The 22490-nt window shown below is 38.4% G+C and overlaps 1 protein-coding gene across 4 annotated transcripts in view; it reads left to right on the top strand.

Annotated features, from left to right (window-relative positions):
* Positions 1 to 22490, top strand: part of LOC149798471 (uncharacterized) — a 78493-nt gene that overhangs the window by 12767 nt on the left and 43236 nt on the right. For all 4 annotated transcript variants that reach the window (XM_089963666.1, XM_089963667.1, XM_089963668.1 and 1 more), the window contains exons 2-6: positions 13770 to 14430; positions 15813 to 15908; positions 16770 to 17009; positions 17529 to 17563; positions 21427 to 21569. In XM_089963666.1, the coding sequence (XP_089819792.1) occupies positions 13780 to 14430; positions 15813 to 15908; positions 16770 to 17009; positions 17529 to 17563; positions 21427 to 21569 (1165 nt within the window). In that variant the 5' untranslated portion in view covers positions 13770 to 13779. The remainder of the gene's footprint in view (positions 1 to 13769; positions 14431 to 15812; positions 15909 to 16769; positions 17010 to 17528; positions 17564 to 21426; positions 21570 to 22490) is intronic.

Raw genomic sequence — 22490 nt, 5'->3', positions numbered from 1 at the left:
GTGAATGGTCATAGCGTATCCTAGCGTCCACGGGGATTTGCTCATTTTCAGTGCCTGTTCAACAGCATCAACATCAACTGTGACAATATCATTTAATACTAAATTCTGTTTCTCCGGACCCGACGCAGATACGCGCCCTGGAATATCAACATCAATATTCTGCAATCGCGTATCAGCTGGTCTATAACACAACGGGACGCCCAACATGGGAAATTTCTTCTGATGTAACTGAAATAACCGCTGCTGAAGTGTGTCCCTGACTATCTTTCTACTTGCCACTATGAGATCACTTGGTTTCCACATTTTCCAAAAGTCGCTCAGCGAAGTCTCTGGAATTATTTCACGCATTATCTCACACTGGACTTTATTGGTTTGTAGCCTGATCAGTGCCTTAAACTCTTTCAGCGTTTCATCGAGTGCTCTAACATCGTTAGTTATTTCCTCATAATAATCTACAAAAGTTTTCAGCCACTCGTGTGGAGATTCACCTGTAAATGGGGGTGGTTGACCATGATCGCCGCACATCACCACTGCGGTATTTTTCTTTAGCAACCAATCCAGAAACTGTTTTAATATATCTAACGGCACAGTGTCTATCTCATCCCAGATTATTTTCTCGGGAATATATTTCTTACCCATTCGTTCAGGTGTCCACGTGCCGCCGCTGTATTTGAAAAAACTGTGATACGTGCACGCGTTAACATCCCGTTGTCTCATCTCCCTGGCAAGTCTGTGTGTGGGAGTTAGCACAATCATGTCAGAGTTTCTAAATAATTCAATCGCTCGAGTTGTTTTACCAGAACCACCAGGACCGTTCAGATAAACTGTTTTGTGTCTTGTAACAGGATCGTGCACCGGCGGCAACAACGAAGTTGCCCCCGACGAAACCGTCGAAGACATTTCTGCGCTGCGATACTCATCCACGATTTCAACGTCAGCTGATTCACAATATCCTTGTAACATTTCATTCTTTATTCTCCACGAGCCCCACGATGGATCATCCGATATAACATTATTCAACACCGCTAAGTGTTTTTTATCGATATAAAATGAATCCGTTGCAACTCTCACTGCGACAACAGGGAATCTATTAATCATCGACAACAAATTTATGGATACATAAGCTAGCATCGAAGATCTCAAATGTGTGTACTGAGATGATTCTCCGTCGATATAACTAAAAACAGTCCCTAATTTTTCCCCGTTTGACAGAAACACATCTTCGCGGTTACAGAACATGTTGTTCGTGGCTGCATCAGCGACAACAAGATCCAATTCAGTCTTGTCCATGATTAATCGACTGTGATGTTGTTTATGATCATACGCTCCACCTTGAGTGAATTTCCCTATTATTCTTCGTCCTAGATCTTTTGCTGTGCTTTCGTCATTTCTGAGTTTGTTTTTAAGTACTTCAGGAGCTTCCTTGATGATAGCGTCGATAGAAGTTTCTGGATGTTCTCGTGACCAATCTTCGATGACTTCTTCTAACGTAACCCGCGTTGGAGTTGGCAACCAAACTTCGGTTTGACGACAATAACATATAATCGCTTCGCTGACCGTCAGTGACAACAGTATTCGACTGTCAAGCATGTATCGCAATAACACTATCGGTGCCCATCGCTTCTCAACGAAATGTCTGCCAAACCAAACATAACACACAGGATGTAAATCCTTAGCGAATTTAAACGACGACACACAAGCAAATCCGGTCAAGTCAAAATCAGGCAATGGTCCGTTTACAGCAACTCTTGTCATCGAGTTTGTAACGTGGCCAAACCGTTTAAAATATTCGCTGCATTCTCCACGCCCAAGGAAACTTCCTGGATAACACGCCGTCATGTCCACGGATATCATACCGCGGTGATCATACTGAGTATTCCACAAACCGCCGTGTCCGTATTCGACACAGCTCTGCTGGATATCCCCAAGGAAACTTTTCGGAGTTGGTCTCCATGAATTTCGTTCCCGGGCTACATGCGCGACAACTCCCGGGACAGTAAAACAGTGTGTCAGTAACGTATCAGTGTTGCCCGCATGATATTTTTCTGCGAGTTTTTTCATTTCCTGCTGTAACGCCGTTGTTCTGTATATTTCCCCGTCGGGTCTCACAAACTGATCATATTCTCCATCTTCACTACTTCTGAATAACCACACAGACACCGGATCGGTTTTACTTATCTGATAAATAAAATCAAACATACCCGTGGAGTGCCTTGCACTCTCCCCGCTAGCGGTTCCCTTGCTCGGCAATTCCGGATAATACTTCACAACACGGTCTCGCGGGAAGATCCTAACCGAGTCAGTCCAGGCGTGACTGTTATGATCGATAATAGTTATTGGTGTTCCACGGGAATTGTATTTACACTCATACAATACCGTACCGGTTAACGATGAAACCGTTATAGGAAATTTTAGCAATCGCTCTAGCTCAGCAACATCATTTATTGACGCTCCTTTATCCGCTACTCGTGTCGCCCACGCTGTTATTTTAGTTTGTCTTAGCGGTGTTAGGCCGTTTCCTCGCATTGCATTTTTAAAATGTTCCATTACTCGCTCAGCTACACAATTCATCTTTGACTCTGTCAACGGCGACACCTTCATCGGTTTGAGTTTATCAACGCGTGGTTTCTTCATCGGATAAATTCCATAAATGACTGCGGTCACAGGATACGCTCTGGCATAATATGGTATATCAATCCCAACAAGTACTCCCGGTTTTGAGTCTTTACTTAACAGAACGGTTTTTCCACGAACGCCTCTGGCATCAAGAACAGGGTCTAGTTTGTCTCTGATAATCCACTTTCCGTCGTCGACTTCAACAATAAATTTTATCTGTATGAAATATCTTCTATCGTCGAGATACCCAATTATGTTACGCGCGATTGTATCGTTCATGGTAGCATCAATGATACGGCCACGAGAAATGCCCGCGTCGGGGATAATTTTATACGAAGACCACGTGTGTGCGGCACCATCACGACGAAACTCTTCTTTGGCGTTCTTGATAACACCAATTACCGTTGCTAACTCTCTTCGTCGTGGATCAGCGGTTAACCGGTCAAGATCGAATCGAGAACCTGATACGGGTTTTATTCTGGATAGTCTTTCAAATTCCTCCATATTATAATTAAGACAAGTATTTAAATAGACAAAAATATTATATATAATGAACCGATGCAAGTGGATTAAACTAAATTCATCAGCGCCGTGCAGCAAACCATGCAGACACGAATACTGTGGACAACATGCTCAACAGGTCCGCGGGGGAAGTCTAGGACCGATACCGTGTATCAGATGCGGCATTGGAGTACGAGGAAAAACGCAATTATGTTCAGCGTGTGGGGGAAAACGCTATCGAGAACTAAAACGGTATTATGATAAAAAAAATCCAGCCTCGAACGCTCTCTCGGAGCGTGATTACATAAATAAGTTTTCAGACAAATTATGAATTAGACAAATGATTTGCTTATAGTATAATGAATCAAGAATTCGTCCCCGAACAAGAATTTGTTCCACATCCAACTATTCCAAATTATGAGGCAAACCGAGATGGCATAGTGAGACACTGCACGCGAAGACGACCAGTTGGTGGAGTTAATAATGGTGGTTATTTAAGATTTACTGCCGCGTACGGAAAGAAGTATTTATGTCATCGTTTTATTTACGAATGTTTCTTTGGAGTGATCCCTAAGGGTTTTGTCATTGATCACATTAACGGTAACATACTTGATAACTCCATAAACAATCTTCGCATGGTCACTCAGAGCAAGAACTGCCTACTGGGTAACACAGGGCGTTGTAAAACAGTTGCAAGAAGAGTTATTAAATCTATAAACGCAATTACAGGTGAAGAAATAATATTTCAATCAATGAGCGCCGCCGGTAGGTATTTCGGTATTTGTTCACCTGTTGTACAGCGTGTCGCAGATGGGATCTACAAAACAGCATTTTCCAAGAAGCTCAAACAGAAGATTTCATTCTGTTATAACTCCGCCGATGTTGTAACCCCCCCCCAAAAATAAACGGTAACATGAAGGTCTAATATTAGACCAAGAAAAAAAAACAAAGCATCGTCGGAAACTCTTCGAGTTTGGAAATGCAAAGCATCGTTGGAAACGCTAGCGTTTCTCGCGAAATGCAAAGAATTTCCACGCATTTAAAAATATGAAAATATATAATAATATGAATCACGAAAATATAAATACCATACTTGTTGAAATTAAAAAATTACAACAGCGAGGTTTTAATATTTTACTAGACACTGAAACAATTATGTCAGATTTTGAATCCCTGAATGAGCTATCACGGTCCGGGAAGAACAATCTCCCTGCCAGATATAGGTTCATTAAGGGTTTGCAAGATCGCATTTACAAATCACTTGCCACGATAACGTCCAATCAGGTATCTGAATTTATTCCACTGTGCCACGCAGTTGAGAAGATTCGTCTTGAATTGTCACGCGAGTATGAGACTCGAAAATTAATTAACACCAGGGTGAGACTGTTAAAAGGTTATATAAAGGACGCGGAAATGCCTACAAATACTAGTATTTGTGACGCCGAAGAAGTATAAATACCACCCCGATCACTAAAGTGATCGGACTCACACCCGAAAGTAGAACCTGAACCAGGGAATGAATTTCCTCGCCAGCGTGGAAATGTAAAGCACATTCGGGAATGAATTCCCGGTAAAAAAAAAGTGTATTATTTTTTTTTTGCCTGGGAACCGTTAACGGTTCCAGTGGCGTTTTCAGATTTTGGAAATGTTTTACATTTTCAGGATTTGCTCGAGCGCTTCAGCATCAATACAACAATGAGAATAGTTCATAATCTGTTCTCGTTGACACCAAACTATGATCATATGATTTTGCTGTAACAAAGTCAATTGTGACGGAGTTAACAAGAAGTCTTCGTCGCCGTACACGTCAACGATTATTTTAACGGGGAAATACTGTTCCCCTAGGGTTCCCCTAGGGGGCTGTCCCGAGAAACTCAAAGAGTTTCCAAATGCGGTTTTTATTGCGTGGTGAAGAATTTGCTTATCATGAATATGAACTCGTGCGTGAATGTATTCACATTGATACATTATATACAACCGTTTTTTTTTAAATGCGCGCTAGCACGAGAAACTCTTTGAGGAGAAACTCTTTGAGTTTCCAACGATAACTTATGCCGAACCACCGGGGGGGGGAGCATTTTAGGATTTCACCAGTAAGTTCACGGAGACAGTCTCGCCACGCAGGTCCAACAAATTCCCCCGTTGGTCGGTGAGTTTGAAATTTATCGTTGACAACCATGGGTTATGACACCGCAGATAGACCACATTGATTGGTTCTTGCACAATCAGAAAACCAGGGGGGTCTTTTGGTGTGAACGTATACAGGATAAACCCCTGTTGGGCCGTCGTTGTGTCAGCGCTAGCGCTGCCAGCGCTGTAGCTACCGTCGATGACGTCACATACAAGATTGACCGCGATAACATCTGTGATATTTACGATCCCGGGTGAGATGTGTCTGCCATCGGATGCTGTACTGTTGTCATGCTTGAGAATAACAGGTTGTGGTTTTGTTCGCGTGTACGCGGCAAGAATATCTTCGAAAGATTTCGCGACAAGATCAGAGACTGATTTTCTCAGCGTGTGCGCGTTATATCCCGGAAATTTAAAAGCTGAAATATCATCAACGGAAATATTATACAATGTTGCAAATTTTATTCTTCGTTCCGGGGTAGGATCATCCAGAAATATTTGAATTACTGTTTGATTTATAAATTCCATTACGGCTGCGAGTTTGTTTAGTTTTTCTATTGTTGTGATAATTTTATCGCGAGAACTGCTTGCAGTTCCAGGACTTGTTATATCAGAAATATAATCCTGGAAATATCCCCGCAACAGTTTTAGTTGTTCTTGATGCATTTGTTTGATCGGAACAAATAAATGAGATTCTATCTCGGTAACATGCGTAATGAAAAGCGAGTTGGGGGGAAAATGCCCCTTTATGTTAAAATGTAAACCCAAACCATCTTTGAATATATTACTGAATATAACTTCTTCTATTAGTGGTTGATTTCGAACTAAAACAAACCCTTTACTGTCGACTTTGTTGATAAGGTCGTGTACTTCTTCTTTCGTAGTCGTGAAATCTGATTTAACAGGTGGTGGTGGGCGCGGTTTAACCCCGGGTGGGTCTTGTGGTGGCCATCCTAATAATGTTCGGATTGAGCTGTTATAAATATCCACGGCGTATCCCGGTGCTGAGATTTCAATGACCGCAGACAGCGTTGGTTCGTGCGCGGTCACAGATATTTTGGCTTCCTTGCCGGTGATTCGTTTTATTTGGCGTTGTATCTCATTGTTGATTTCTTCGATCTGATAACTCCCAGTGGGTAGCGTAATTGTATCCCAGTCGAATTCGTCAGAGTCGGCTTTGGTTTTCCACGAAAACACAAACGAATTATTTGGCTGCTGACCACCAAATGATGCCGCTCTGACATTAGGCCAGCTGTGATACACACTGAGCTTTGCTAATGCGATTTCACTCGCACGAATTGGAGTTCGAAAATTAATACCGAATTCTGGTGTCGTCGAGGACACTGAGATCATTGTGGTCCTTACCGGTGTTGTGTTTGTGACTATTTGCTGAAGCAGTTCCTGTGACATTATTTATTTGTTTAGTTTTGAAATAGTCATTGTACGCATCTGACATTAGTTTGAATTCAGAATCTGATATCAACGCAGCATCGCTACTTTGCACGTCTAACGATGATGATATCAGCGATGATAATTTCTGATATGCGGTCGTGGCTGTATTTAATTTTGTCGTGTAATCGTGTAATTTTGTGTTAGCACACGAGGATATTTTTTTTGCTATGATGCCGAAAACTCCTGCCGCGGTAGTGGTCGTACAAACAGAGATCGTGGCAGCGACTACTGCTGTTACCGGAGTGACCGCTGATAGTATTACTCCCGCGGATGCAACAACGGCAGATACTGAATAAACCATAATGTCTAACACTGTTATGCGTCTGCGGTATTTTTTTACCTTTCGACTGGTTACTTCGATGACAGTTTTTAACTCAGATTGCCACTCACGGACTTGATTATATCGATATTGTTGAGCATCTGGAAATGTTTCGGATTTCAACGTTGACATTTATTTAAAAATCGCTGCCGATTTTCAATTACGCGGTCACCAACTCAGGCGTTGCAGCGACGAATTCCAAACACCACCAGTAAGATGTCGCGGTTAATTTCTTGTCTGCGGCTTCAAGTATAAATATTTCTTCGGTTCCGCTGTTTAGTATTATAGTTACAATCCCGGAATACTTATCGGTGGAATGTCTCCAGGGAAACGTTGTGAAGATTTCAAATTTAGCGGCTGAAAACACAGACAACCTGTACACGCCAGTGACCGTTGCTGTGTATTTGATAGTGTTATTTTGTCGGGACCATGTTGCGAATCCCGATGATACCGTGAATACGATGTTGGTGATATGCCCGGGAGTAACTCCAGTGGGAACTTTAATCAAACTGGTTTTGTTAACGATCTCAGGAATTCCCGATACGATATCCTGCTGTGTTTGTTTGATCGTGTTAATGTCGGTCTGTACATCGGTGAGTTTCACATCGACGACTGGGGGAGTTCCAAAGAACTTATCCACGGTCTCATCAGTTTTTGCGAAGTTTCTTTGGAGTCTTTTAAACCCGTTTACGTGAACATCATACTCTGACCGCAGCGTATTTAGTTTACCGTTGATGATGTCCACGTATTGTTTGTTTGACGCATCCTGGTCGGATTCGGGATTCGCTAACGCGGTTATTTTGTTGCCGCTCATGCTGAGTTCGCCGGTCATTACGTCGCCGGATTTTATTACTCTGTCGATGATTAGGCCAGCAACGAGTTGGTACTGCGTGTCGACGTATTGTTTATTTGCGGCATCTTCGAGACCTTCCGGATTTTTTAGAACGGTTATTTTGTTGCCGCTCATGCTGAGTTCTCCGGTCATTACGTCGCCGGTTTTTTTCACGCACTTGTCAACACCTTTATCAATACTGTCTTTGATGCTTGCGATTGATATATTCGAGTCCTTGATCCGGCCGCCATCACTAAATGCAACGAAGTTATCCTTGGTAGCTCCAAGAACTCTGCGAATTATATCATTCCACTTAATGTTGCTCGTTCTTAGTTTTCCTTGCCTGTCTTGAAAAATAGCAACTTCATCTGGGTCAACTCCAGCTATATTCAAAAGATTATCGACTTCATCTCGGGTCGCATATTTTGAGAGATCAACATCTGTGCTTGGTTTGCCTCTTCGTGTGAAAGGTCTTCCGTAAATATCCACCATTATTCTTATTGCTGTTTTTTAAATGCGAGCATGAAAATGCTAAGCATTTCTCGATGCGGTATATTCATACACTACTTTATGAGGAGAAGTTGCTGGATTTCTTGAGATTGCATCAAGAACATTTAAAACCTCGTTCCCACAAATGGGCGGATCAATTAATGTTTGTGTTGGTAGCGTCGACTGCCACACTGGAACATTAAAAAATCTGCTGTTGAGAGTGCGAGGCACTCCGCGGACATACCTGAGAAACTCAACTGGCGGTGCTAAACCGTACGAATCGAAATAAATAATTCCACGTGGATCGATCGCGTAAGCAACCCAGTGAGTTCCAGGACCGTCTTTGTTGTCGAGATTGATAATGCCAGTTTCTGGATTATTCGGTTGTTGCGGTAATTGATCTCGCATAAATACTCCTCTGAAATGTTTTATACGCAATCGCTTAACTGCATCGAGTAAATCAAAATTAGAAGCTGGAAGCTTCAACATCGGGGACATTTTATGTTTCGGCGTTAGAATTATTTTGGATACCATGATGCGGGAGTTCCCGGTAGTCTTAGCCCTGATCCGCGAGCGGATCTCCCCTTTTTTTTGTACCCGTGTCCGGTTGCTTTCTTTAGTGCCATTCCAGCTGCGGTTCCAACTGCACCAAGTGCTGCTGCCTTTGCTACGGCTGGTGCTGCCGCGGCAATCAACGCCGGTATTGCTGCGAGAAGAGGAAATATTCCACCGGTTTTAGTCATGTCCTTGATAGCTGCAGCAGAGAAATTAAGTCGGACACCGGTTTTTGCTGTTAGTGCCTTATTAAAATGTTTAATCTGAGTATTAGTCAACGACAGCTTGTTTGGACCACCAACAAGTTGATCTCGTTTTAGTGTTATTGATGTCCCGCACGTGCTTGCGTTCTTCGATTGCAATTTCTTTGTCTGACCGGAAGTCAAGGTGACGTTAACGTGACTGTATGACATTATATTTCAGAAACTAATCTAATTGTTACATGTTTTTGGAAAACATCACATGTTTTCTACGGGAGCGTCAATAACTCTCATTCGTCCGCCAACACCTTCAAGCAGCATTGCTTTATCGGAGAGTATGACAGCGATCGCTCTAAAACCAGCAGGCGGGCCGAGGGGAAACTCACCTACACGAGCTTTGAAGTGTATATCAACGACAGATTGTTTTGTTAGATCCAAATGTTCCAGCGAAAAGTAATAAATCGGATACAGCGTTGTAAAATCCAGTTGTGATATCTGCAACCCGGTATCAATATTTTGATCACGTCCCATAAATGTCATCAAACGATGATACGCCCGTGCAACTTCATTTCGCTCATAATTTATTAATATATCCTCGGACGGTTCCTGATGCCCGTTTATCCGCAGCGAAACCTCAGAGACATTAAGTTTGTCAAATATCATATGACTCTGTAGTTGGGAAGTCAACCTCGCATTTTGCTGGAGTGCAACAAAAATATGTCGCGGCGCTGATATTCCCTGTTGTGATGCTATGTGCCACGTAAACTGCCCAGCACCGGCACCCTGAATGGAATCTGTTGATGTTGTTAACCACGATATCAGTGATTTACCGCCTGTGTCCATGAAAGAGAGTAATCGTTGCTCTTCAGTGATCGATGGGGACATCACTGGCATCCACAAAGCAAGCTTGAATAATATTACTTTACCGCCAGCAACACCGTCTTCTCGCCAGATGGCGTCAACGTCATCACTTTTTCGGTTAAGTACAACTGTATGATTGGCTCCAAAAATAACCTTTCTGACATGTCTGCAAAATCCAAAGATGTGAGACAGTGGAATTGCGCATGAAAATCTCCTACGGTCACCTGATAACATTAATTTACGCGTAGCAAAACCTAAATTGTACTCTGGACTAGGCCTTAATATTGAAAAATCAGCACCTGGCCTGGCCTCAAATCCAGCCGGTTGTGGGTTTAAAGCAGTGCCTTGTGCTGTTTGTACCGGAATAACAGGTCTGTGTTCAGGATGATCAGAATTATCCTTAGCGAACATCATAGTCGGACCAGCTGATCTAGTGTAATCATCTGAGTATCTCGCTAATCCCAAGATTGTTGTAGCAACGTCAACATTATCCTGAATTATTTCAATTTCTCTTCCGTCGATGCTGTATGAAGCACTTTTGAACAGCGCCATGATACCGTTATTAACAAAACCAACTCGAACATTATTTCCGTATGCTGTATTAGCGTCAACATTTGTTACAAGTTCACCCGTGACTTCAAGAAATGCTTCAGCGGGCAGGAAATATCTACTTGTATCCTGGACTCGTAATTCAATTCGTCCGCGTTGATTAGGTACTGTTGCCTCATAAGAATAATACTGATAATCGCGCACGGACTCATCTTTTAGTGTTGGTGCATCCATGTCGAACGCTGGATCAGATATAGGTTTAAACATTTTATATAAAATTATTGTCTTCTAAAACGAAATCCGCTTCCTGATATCAGGCTTGTATTTATTTGTTCGGGTGTTTGGGTTACAAGCTCTGCAAGTTTTTGATTGGCAGCCTGATTTATTACTTTACTGACGTCCGCGGGCATAAGTTCAGTACTGGCCAGTTTCACCGGTGGCGGTTTTTTTGATCTACGAGTTAACCGTAACAGTCTATCCTTGATTGACGCGAATGCCTTCCCGGCGAGATCACCAACAGATCCAAGGGCTTTATCCTTGACAACATCAATAGCTTTCATCGACAATTGTTTTGCAATCGGTAACACCTTAGGGGCTATTCTTGAAAACAAACCAGTAACTGTATCACCGAGACCATCTCCGTAGGTTGCTCTGTAGACTGGTAATCGCGAGTTCACTACGCGGACTGGTAACACGCTAGCGTGTCTAGGTTGAGAATTGTGCACGATCATTTTATTTAATTATTGTTTCTCTAACTAAATTTGCTAGTCGCTGTAGTAACCATCCGCGAGTTCATCAATGAGTCCCCGGTAAATGCCGATATCCATAATGCCACGCTGAAATAGTCTCTGACAGATATCTGCGGCTTCATTAATTATTTCTGGTGAGTTATTTCCGGCACGTTTTCCTCCGATGAGAACTTCTAGCCGTGATACATCATTGATGATATTATCAGGGCAGATAGCACCGCCGTGATAACCATAGCCGGTGTATCCACTTCCCGATTTTGGTTGTGAAATATCTAGATCGAATAAAATATCCCGTGATGGATCGACAGGAGATAATATCGGCGACTTAGGAGGCATCGGCGTCCCAGGTCGTGGGGGGAAATCTATCTCTAACGAATCCTCGTATCCACTTGGTTCTCTCGTTTCTATTTTTAGTAGACTTTGTTGTGGTGTTTGTATTCTTGAAGCAACTGTCTGCTTTTTTTGTTGTTTTTGTTGTTTTTGTTGTATTTTTGCTTGCTTTTTTTGTTTATCATCTTCCCTTTTTTGTTGTAGTTCTTCCTGCCTTTTCTTGACCTCTTCCCTTCGTTGGTCTCTTAATTTTTTATTAACCCCAATTACACCCGTTTTTATAAAATTATAGGTATCATCGGTTTTAGATATTCGAGGGATACCCCGGTGTATTTTATACACATAATCTCGCCACTCATCCTGAGTCATACCCTTGCCAGCTCCTGGATTTAAAAATTCTTGCCTACGAGAATAATTTAAGACGATCCAAGTAGAAAACTCTTTAAGTTCATCTGCGTTAGTAAGTGGAATATTTCTTATTTCTTCAATACCTTCTTCAGTAAATTTGTTTATAAATGTTTCCTTGGCAACTGCAACTGCATCAGCATCAGCCACCGTTTGTTCTTTCTTAAGTTCTTCTATGGCCTGAAGCAAACCTGGCACTGATTTAGTAGGATCAACAGGGTCAATTTTTCCTGTGATAGCAGTTTTAACCTCAGTAGTAGCTGCCGTAACAGGTTTGAATAATTCCACGGCACCTTCCGCGAATTCAACTTTTGCTTCTTGTCGTGCTCGTAATTTTTTTTTGACACTATCACGGACAGGAATAAATCTTTTAATCGCTTCGAGGCGTTCTCGGGCTAGTCTAGTTGTACGAGATTCTCCGATATTTGCCATTATTTATTTGTCCATGATTTAATTCCCCCGCATGGATTTGAGCAGCAGAGGGGAATGGACCCGACCCATGGATTTTTCAATAACGACCCCGCCACGGAAACTGTTTCAGATTTATTGAAGTAAACCAAGTTGCCAGCGGAAACTCAACGAGTTTGTCCCTGGAAATTCTTCGAGTTTTCGGGGGACATTTTTTTTTGTTTTGTATTCTGAATAGAAGGGTTTATTTCGTCAAAATCGAAGAATAGTTTCATAAAGGGTTTTTGTTTAAAAAATTAGTTTCGGTCTGTTCCCCCCCTCTGCTGCTGTTTCTGCCAAAATTAATTTTTGGTTGGTCTTTCATTTGTATCTTACCTCTGCCAAAGGACAGCTGATTTTTAATCCAAGGCTCAAGAGCCATCATTGCCCACTTTTGATTCTATTATTACTTGTAATATAACACCTCAAAATACCTCTCACATTTGTCTAAACTCTCCATATTACAATGTTCAGTAAAGTAATCAATTAACAGCATCTTGTGTACATACGTAAGCCTTAATCCTGTTACTCAGCCACCCATCAGTAGCATCCCATGGGCCGGTGGTTCTTTCTGGGGTTTTCCCAGGTTCTTCCTCCACCATTAATACTGGCCGCCATGTATAGCCTATCATGTGCTGAAAAATGGCATTTGACCCTACAGCAACAATCAGCCACCCATCATTGCACCTGTTGCAATGACTGCCAGAACAGTTCTGTTCCCCATTAGACTGGTTCTGGCTGTTTACTGTAATGAGTGGATAGATTGTGTAAAAATGCCAATTGCTTTTTGTTTTTTTTTCTGATTTTAAACAAATCATAATTTTCAAAAGCATTTGATAAAAGCAATATGCTGTAGATGGCCTAAAAAATGATATTGTTGAACTGAGCCAAGTGAGACCTGCACTGTAATTATAGGTAACTAGGCAATCTGCTCCCCATGCATAGGTCACATGCTTCACATTGTACACAAAGTTGACAGCTTTTGATAGAAATATGGTAAGGAGGCAGTCTTCATAAGGGTAAGGGGCATTAATGGGGATAAATATAATACATGTGCAAGACTTTTAAAATAAAATTCTGCATTTTGTTATTGTGATAGAAGTTTTCTCAGGCAGATTATATATTTTTTTCTCAACAGGCCCTAAGGGCATTTCACTTAGATTACAGGAGCCCAATCTGAAAGGTCCCAGGCTATCAGATTTTTGAGCACAGGTTATGTATACATAAGTATCATGACATGTTCCAGGTATGCAAAAATGCTAAAATTTGCATTCATGAAACATATTTTCATGTGAATAATGATATTCCAGATGTGTACATCTATTTCATTACAGATGATAAATAATGGCAACAGTAACTATAGAAGAGGAGCTGACATGCCCAGTATGTTTAGAGTTGTACAAAGATCCTAGGCTTCTTCCATGTCATCATTCCCTTTGTAAGTCATGCCTTATAGGCCTACATTCTAAGAAGGAAAGTGATTGTGATTATGAGCTCCAGTGTCCAAGTTGTAGACATCTCTTTCAAGTAAAGGATAAGATTCACATAGAATCTTTGCCAAAGAATTTTACTCTTGCATCGATAGTATGCAAGTTTCAGGAATCATTGAAAGTAGAGAGAGTTATTCCATGTGATGTTTGTGAGGAGGGCCAAAAGGGAAAGGCAGTGAAAAAATGTTTGCAGTGCCAGCTAAACTACTGCAGGTTGTGTCTGGAACAACTGCATCCAAAGAGAGGAATTCTGGCCAGTCACAAGCTTGTGCATATTATGGATGCGTATGGAGAGAAACGTGAACATGAGGAATCAAGGTCTGCTTTTACGCATTTGGCAACCGAAAATCAATCTGTTGCTTCTCAGAAACATGACCAGCTGAGAAGAGAGAGATACTGCATGTCTTGTAATGAAATTTGCACTAAGGGAGACCAAAGTTCCATAGATGGAATCCACGAGCATCATGTCACAACTGAAATGCAGTCAGCTTATAGAAAGAAAAGGGTAATATATACTTCTAGGTTATGGATGAGAATGTTTTATGTCTGTATTCATCATGTACTTGTAATTCTAATTTCTTTTGTGCAGAAATTGATAATAAAGATTGGAAATAGTTACTACCTCTTGGATGCCTGGACCATTGTCATTTCTGATGGTGCAGATGAACAGCAAAGCTTCAGTCTGTGAATTCATTATTTATGACCATATTTTCGCGTGTTCTGATCTTCTGGGTCAATTTACATTCACTAAGCTACTAGAAATGTATTGTAATATTTACATTATTATGTCAAGTTACCATAACGAAACTAATATTTTGGTATTGCTAGAATGATTTCCTGCTTCAGATTGTTGTTAGGTTAGTATGAAAAAAAATGGTTTTACCAAGAAAAATGATTCCCCAGTGGAGTGGAAGTAGAACCTATATTTAGTGGGAGGAAATTGTAATTCAGGGTTGTTGATAGATTTTAAATCTGAAGAGTCATCCGAGTGACCTGTTACCTATACTCAGTTCATATTGATTTTGTATGAGTGTGATACTATTGGTAGATAAGATATAATGATAAATAGCAAATGACGATTACTGGCAGATACAGTATTTTTATAATGGACAGCACATTTTCAGTAGGAAATTATTCTACAGACAAATCAAGGGTAATTAAGACAGATGCTCTGGCCCAAACCAATGTGCATCATAAAATAGCGCTGGTTGGAATTTCCATGTTTTAGAAATGGTTCAGATTTAAATTTCAGGCGTCAAAAGCTGAGGGTACATGCCTATTAAGAACCCTGTTAATTTGTTTGGTTTGGGTTTATGGATTTACTGCCATTTTCGAACACAAAAAATATTTTTATGCATTTATATATGTTTGGGATTTGTTTATATCTCCCAACAGAATGTCATTTCTAATGTCCTTCTGTTTTGTGTTCCCTAACTTGGAATATATGTTTAGGTGAGATGAATGAAGTAAAACAAATTATTAATTGACCATTAAAAGTATCTCTACATTAATTATTACCAGTATATGTTCTTTGACTCCTGAGATGTATAAATATCCATTTTTAGATAGAGGCATGCTGTGACAACACCCCCAACTGTGATACTGTTAGCAAATTTAAAACTAACTTCTTTAACTATGGGTAACAGCATAATTTTTTATTCAGACTGTCATTTTGAATTTACTTGAACATTATTCTAAGCATGATTTTAAAGGTGCTTTATATCAAAATAGCTGTCAAACTGGTCACAAGGTAGTAACTCCTTCATTCATGGTAGTGCTATATTTGTTGATTGGAACTACACAAGCCAAGCAGAATAAACAACATTATTAAAATCAATTTTGTGAACCTAGCTTGAGGTACTGTAAATTCATTTGTCTATTGTTTAGGAGGAGTTGGAGTGTATTCTAGCAAGGCTTCTGGATGAAGATCAAGACTTAGAAAAGAGACTAGCTGATATAACTGGTCTAATACAGACCATACAGGTAAGCTTCTCACACTCAAGTTGCATATTACCACTACATAGATATTAAAAAAGCAGGCAAAAAATTGTTTTTAAATCTTTAATTTTATCATCTTCAAGAGGAAGCATGACATGAGTTTTAGAGCTCAAATGGTTTGCTTGTGGCATAATACAAGAAATTTTTGTTTGTCCTGTTCCTGTTCAGTTTTAACAATTTGCATCTACAGTGCAGTGTGAAGTATTACATTTAGTAATTTTTTCTTTCCGCTTGGTCAGTTTGAATCTTAGGCAGCTGAAAAAAGTTGTTTCGTAAGCATGCCTTCATTCACGTGCCCCCGCCTTAATATGTTTCCTATTGCTCCAGTTTTAAAATGAGGGTAGGTAGGATTTTTTTTAAAACCATTATATGTATATTATAATGATTAACATATACAATGTACGAAGTGCTTCAGGTACTGGGCTAAACCTGCTAATTTATTTTGGCCTCATAGAGGAAACAAATAAATTTTGTCTAACTAATAATACAATTTTAAAACCTTACTGAATAGTTTTAAATTTGATTCTTTATGTCAAATTTGAGTACATAACTTCAAGCAAGCAGATAACAATCTAGTTTATCCTCAAACAGAATCTATTATTCCCAAAACGTTGTGTCAGAATTATATATTTTAAGTGTAAGTTGATTTTCATTATTTCCCAGTAAAAATAAAATTAACAGTTTATTCACGGTGGCAACAAATATATGTAATAAATACATGGAGAATGTGACAATATTATTTATGTAAATATTTGAGACATTTTGATGTACAAATCAGGAATAGATTACGTTTCTTAGAATTCATTTCTTATTTTTTCTTCTCTTTTTCTTCAAATGAATACACAGAAAAGGGTGGAAGAGAAAAAGATTGAACTTGTTCAGAGATTTGGAAAAATGACAGAAGAAGTTGAAAGAAGAAAAATGGCAGCAGAAAATAGGATTCAGGAAGAAATGAAAAAGAGTATAACTTCTCTTGAAAGTCATCTACATAGATTGGAAGATCTTAAAGCAAAGACAGTGATTAAGATAGCAGCTTTTGCTGAACTATCCAGTCTTACAAATGATGATGCAAGCATATTTTTGATAGTGAGTGCTCAGTGAATAAACACAGTATTTATTTTCTTCAACAGAAATCTCACAGAGTATATTAGTGTAAAGTGATTTCAGTCATTACATATGTAGACTTTTCTATTACATTGAGCTGGCTGCTTCTTTGTTAATCTTATCTGTACTTGAATGAAAACTGAGCACATATCGATATGCACACATGCACACACATTGACTATATGTATATATATATATATATATAGAGAGAGAGAGAGGTACAGTTAATATCCTCTATGAAAGTGGTTGCACCCATTAACGTAAGTGCATTGTAAAAACAATAGTTTCGTAATTTACAATGTGTGCTACAGTATTCCAATATATATTGTAAATGATAGTTCCACTTTTCCATTACTTATGAATTTAAAATTGATACTTGGTTTCAAAATTACTGATAAAATATTTATCATATACTTGGAAGAAAAGAAATAGTTATGTCTTTGTTTTTTCTCTGTCCCATATTATTCTCAAATTGATGGAAAATGTTTTGTATCTTTTCAGAAATTGAAGGCACTACAAAATGAGATTGGACCAATGTAAGAGTTCTTTCATATATTTCTCTTTTACATGATACTTGATTTCTTCTAACTTTATTGGAACTGAAAGTTCTTTTTAATATGCAAACATGTAATGAACACTATTAAAAAAAATATTTTAAACATCATTATCCCCATTCACTTACACCTGTATATAAATCATCATTTGAGATATACTGCATTTTGTAAATTGTAAGCAGCATTGGACTAAAATTTTGATTTGATTTTAGGGTTGTTTTACATATGGTGTCTTAAACGAGAAGCAGGTTTGTCTCATGTTTGTGTGTCTTTTAATGACTGGTGTTTGCTTTTACCATTTAGATTGAAATAAGGAAGGAGATTTTCAGAAAATCTGTTTCTTTTATTTTGAGTACTGGCTGCATACTTTTAGGGACTTAAAAGTGTGCACACTATGTTGCCTCTTTTCTTTGTTGTTTTTGTTTAAAGGACTTTTTGGTGGAAAGGTCTCTTTTAATGGTGGCTCTATTTAACTCACTTTAGCCACCGGGCCTGTTGGTTTGTACTGCATGAATGCTTTGAAAACATCTTATTTCCAGTTAAATGTCTCTATTGAACTTAAAGAGATTACGATGTTATCTTCAAAACAGAAGAAATAATGCACTTTCCTCATGCAAAAGAAATCTCATCTAGAACAGATCTGGGCATGGGAATGAAGATGAGTACCAACAATCTATTAATATTACTTCTTGCAGATGCAAGAGAATGCTGCCGCCAGAGGTATTTGTATATGTTAATGATGAAGGAAGACTATTGACAAAACCCAGTCCCATTCTATGTTTTCTTAAAGATTGACACAAGGTGATAAACTTGAGTGCTTTGAAATCTGCTCCCTTGCTGATTCTATGCTAAATTTTTTTATAACATTGGCATCCTCATTCACTGCTTAAATATTTATGCATTTAAAGAGAAATTCCAAATTTGTTCCCCATGTACAATTTAAGCAGAGATGCTGCCAGGATTTTTAACTTGAGGCGCACCTCACACAGTGTCACCAAAATAAGGGTTGAGTAGAAAAGGAGGAGGGGAAAGAGAAAATGGCCATAGTTCAGTATTTACCTAACACTTCAATATCTCTCTTTCTTTCTGCTTCAGTTTCTTAGAGCTATAATGAAATCAAAATCTTTAAAAGATGTCAACTCTAGTTGTATAAGCATTAATCTGTTAAATATACTCTGCTCCTTATCTGTGTATGAATATTGCTCTGTGCTTCTTTCTGATGGGGCATATACATAGCTAGCTTTTTCAGCTTGAAAATGGTGGGAAACTGATCTTTATGGCTGTTATGTACGTATTTCTAGAGCTCACATATATTATCTTTTGGGTACATCGGCTTAAAAATAGGATTTTCACTAATGAATATGAACTTTCTTCTTGAATCAGTAGTTGATTGACTGCTATCATGTTAGATCTCTTATTTTTCCATAATGATATATTAGGATTTTAGGTCATCAAATGATATACACTGCTTGTGCAGACAGAGATATTCAAATAAATATCTTTTATTCTTAATTTCATTTTTGTCATCCATATTTTTGAGTTTAGCTTAACCCTCATATAGATATATGGTATTGAAGTATATGATCTACAATGCCAAATTGATTGATAAAAAAAATGAAAATTACATTCATCTTTTTATTATTTTAATTAGGCTCAGTATTCTGCACTTCTGAATTTAATTTTGAAATACTGCTGAAATGGAGACTACTGTTATATCATCTGTTTTTTTGTCCATGCAACATGTACATCGACTTGTATTTAATACCATTTTCGGGCTCAAAATCACTCACTGGTATTTCCATTAACACTTCTCAGGCTCCGAAAATCTGTTATACTTTATAACTTTAAAAATTATTGTCATCATCACTATCATCATCCAGTATTTGCCAGACAAAAAAGTAATGAACCATGCTGGGTCTGGCTTTTCTATGTAGCCCATATTTTGAACACATATTTTTAAAACTTCCATGAAGAAAGGTTCAAATTATGCCATAATACTTATTCCAGAGCACAATATGCCAATCAAATTTACTTTCACAACCATTTGTATCATGTATGAAGAACCCAGATGTGTAAGCAGTTCCCTGCCCAGAAATTGATGTCGCAGCAAGAATGGTTACATAAAATGTGTATACTTTGTTGAGCACATTTTCATAATTTTCAGGAGTTCTCATGCATCACTGTTCTCCAAGTGTACGAATTTGTAAAAATTTTGCACAATTCACACAATTGCACACCCTGGCAGTATCTCTTCTTAAGTTCTTTATAAATTAATGACTTTTGCACAAGGTTTCTCTGTTGCTTTGCCAATACTTCCTGTTTGTCACACAGGGAGTAAGGTAAATTAATTTTTGATTGGTTATTTTTGTTTAACTTGGACTGAAATGAGCAGTAACCACCAATGAGAGTTCACTGTGACATATTTTAGTGTGTAGCACTCCAGTAGTGAAGCTTTCAAATCAACCAGCGTAGACAAGATACAATTCAACATAAAAACTTTGCGTGAAAGTGGTTATTAAATGATGAGTAAAGTACTTAACTGTACACGTGGAGCACATAAAGTTAATAGTAAATAGATATTTAACAATAAGTGAGCATGCTCTGTGAAAAATAAAAATTGATGAAAATAAGATTTTCAAGATGGCTGATATGGTGGCCATATTGGACATCAGCTTGGCACCATTTTTACTTAGCACCATCTAGACGTCATAAAAAGTTGTTTAGTGACAATCTCATGTTAATATGACCATCCGTGTAGGAAGAGAAGGGATAATGAGATTTAAGATGGTCTCTCTGCCATATAAGCACCATATTTGCTGAACATAATGCTGGGTGAAGATAATTATCATTTAGTGGGGGGGGGGACAGATTATGAACCATATCACTTTGCGTTAATTTGTAGATGGCACGTGAATATACTGAATAGTCCTTTTCATTTTTACTAACAAAAATGAGTGCCTGTGACTGCAAATGCTCTTTCAGATGAATTCTAAATTTAAAGAAAAACAAGGCAAACTAATAATAATTATTCATGACTCCTGAGTGCTAAAATAATTTGCTGACGGTAAGTATTTTTTTGTATTGATTCTCCATCTCTTGTATCAGTATGTGTATCATTGCAACAAAAGTATTGATACATTGATATATCGATGAATCGTTTCACCCCTGATGCTAGATTGTTACTCCTGATTGAAAATGGTGCCAATCTGAAATCTAAAAGATTAATAAAAAACAGTACAGCAGTCATCTTGAAAATCTTGTTATAACTACTTTTAAACAAGAAATCATAAAAGTTTTTTACCAGATGACTTATTAAGTTGTCTAGTTGGCACTAAATAAATTGGATGCCAGTCTGACATCCACTATGGTCACCATTGCAGCTATCTTGAAATCTTGTTGCCACTATTTTGCCTGAATGGATAGTCATATCGACATAGTGTTTTGACTGAAACATTTCTATGGGAAGATTGTGCCAATCGAGTCACCAGTATGGCCTCAAGATGGTTTCAACACTCAGCAATTAAAAGAAGAAACAATGGTCTTATCTTAAATTGCTGGGAATTCTTTTTGGCATGTAGACTGTTAGTCGATATCATTATAAGATATTTAAATAAAGATAGGTAATTCAAGCATAGAGGAAACTTAAGAAGCAAATTCAAGCATAGAGGAAACTTAAGAAGCAGACTCAAACTGTTTCTTATCAGAAATTACAAACAATTTAAAAAATACTAATCTTAAAGTAGTTGGTCATCCATCATATGTATGTACTTAAGCTCACTCTCCCCATCCAAACATTTAACTTTTGATTTTTAATCTTTACCATTGTTTTTGTATGCTTAATTCAGAACAGGGGATGACATAAAGCAAGCCATGATAGGACCAGAGTGTGACTTATTATTACCCATTGAACGGTTAATGAACGAGATTGTTGCCAATGCTGTGCATGATATCTGTCTTACTGAGAGTGAGAGAAGACTTAAGATCCCTGGTTAGTATTAGAGATTATTGTATGGTTTTATGAAAATGCATGACTAGAAAAGATTTCTAAATAATAAAGTATAACAAATATATTTAGTTTGGAACATAATACTGACTTTGAGGATATATGTATTGGGCATCAATGACAATGACTATTTTGCCCAAAATTATACAAGACTGATAGGAAATTTTCTACCTTGCTGTAAATATTCCAGTGAAATTAATTGAGGTTCTATTTATTACATAGTAACATTCTTTCAATATGTTAATTCTGTGTTTACATTTTTTTTAAATAGAGCTGTATTAACATTCCATTTGTCAATAACCATTACAGTGTGACCCCGCTATGCGCGCTCCGTTATAACTCGAATCCGGATATAACGCAGTCGTGGCATGGCTCCCAAAATTTCGTATGCATATATTTTTCTTGTGCACAAAAAAATTCTTAAACAGTACGCAAAAACCGTAAAAAGTTGCTTATCATTTTGGGGAAGAGATCGCGTATGAATAATACAAGACGATCGTGGCTTCGCTCCTGAAATTTTATATGAACTTTTCTCGTACATGAAAAAGTATTTTTCTCGTACACGTAAAAGTATTTTTCTTGTACATGAAAAAGTATTTTTCTCGTACATGAAAAAGTATTTTTCTCGTACACGAAAAAGTATTTTCTTTTTCTTCTTTAAAGTAACAAGAAGAAAAAACGCATAAAAAGTTGATTCTGGGATCACGTAGGTCTTCTCCAATGTCGCAAACTTGGATTATTTTTCCTTATTGGCTGCAAAACATACCATGTGGCTTTTTTATTTGTTGGCGACAAAGGTCCCATGAAAGGAAGCCGCAAACTGGATATAAAATGCACTGAAATTTATCTATTGTTACATAAACAATTCTCTGTCCATACTGACAAACCATCTAAACAGCGCATTGT

This window comes from Sinohyriopsis cumingii, chromosome 6, assembly GCF_028554795.1.
Source record: "Sinohyriopsis cumingii isolate HCF-2022 chromosome 6, ASM2855479v2, whole genome shotgun sequence".
In the NCBI taxonomy this organism is placed as follows: Eukaryota; Metazoa; Mollusca; class Bivalvia; order Unionida; family Unionidae; genus Sinohyriopsis; species Sinohyriopsis cumingii.
Note: the sequence above shows the minus strand (reverse complement) of the source record. Positions and strands in the feature narration are given on the sequence as shown.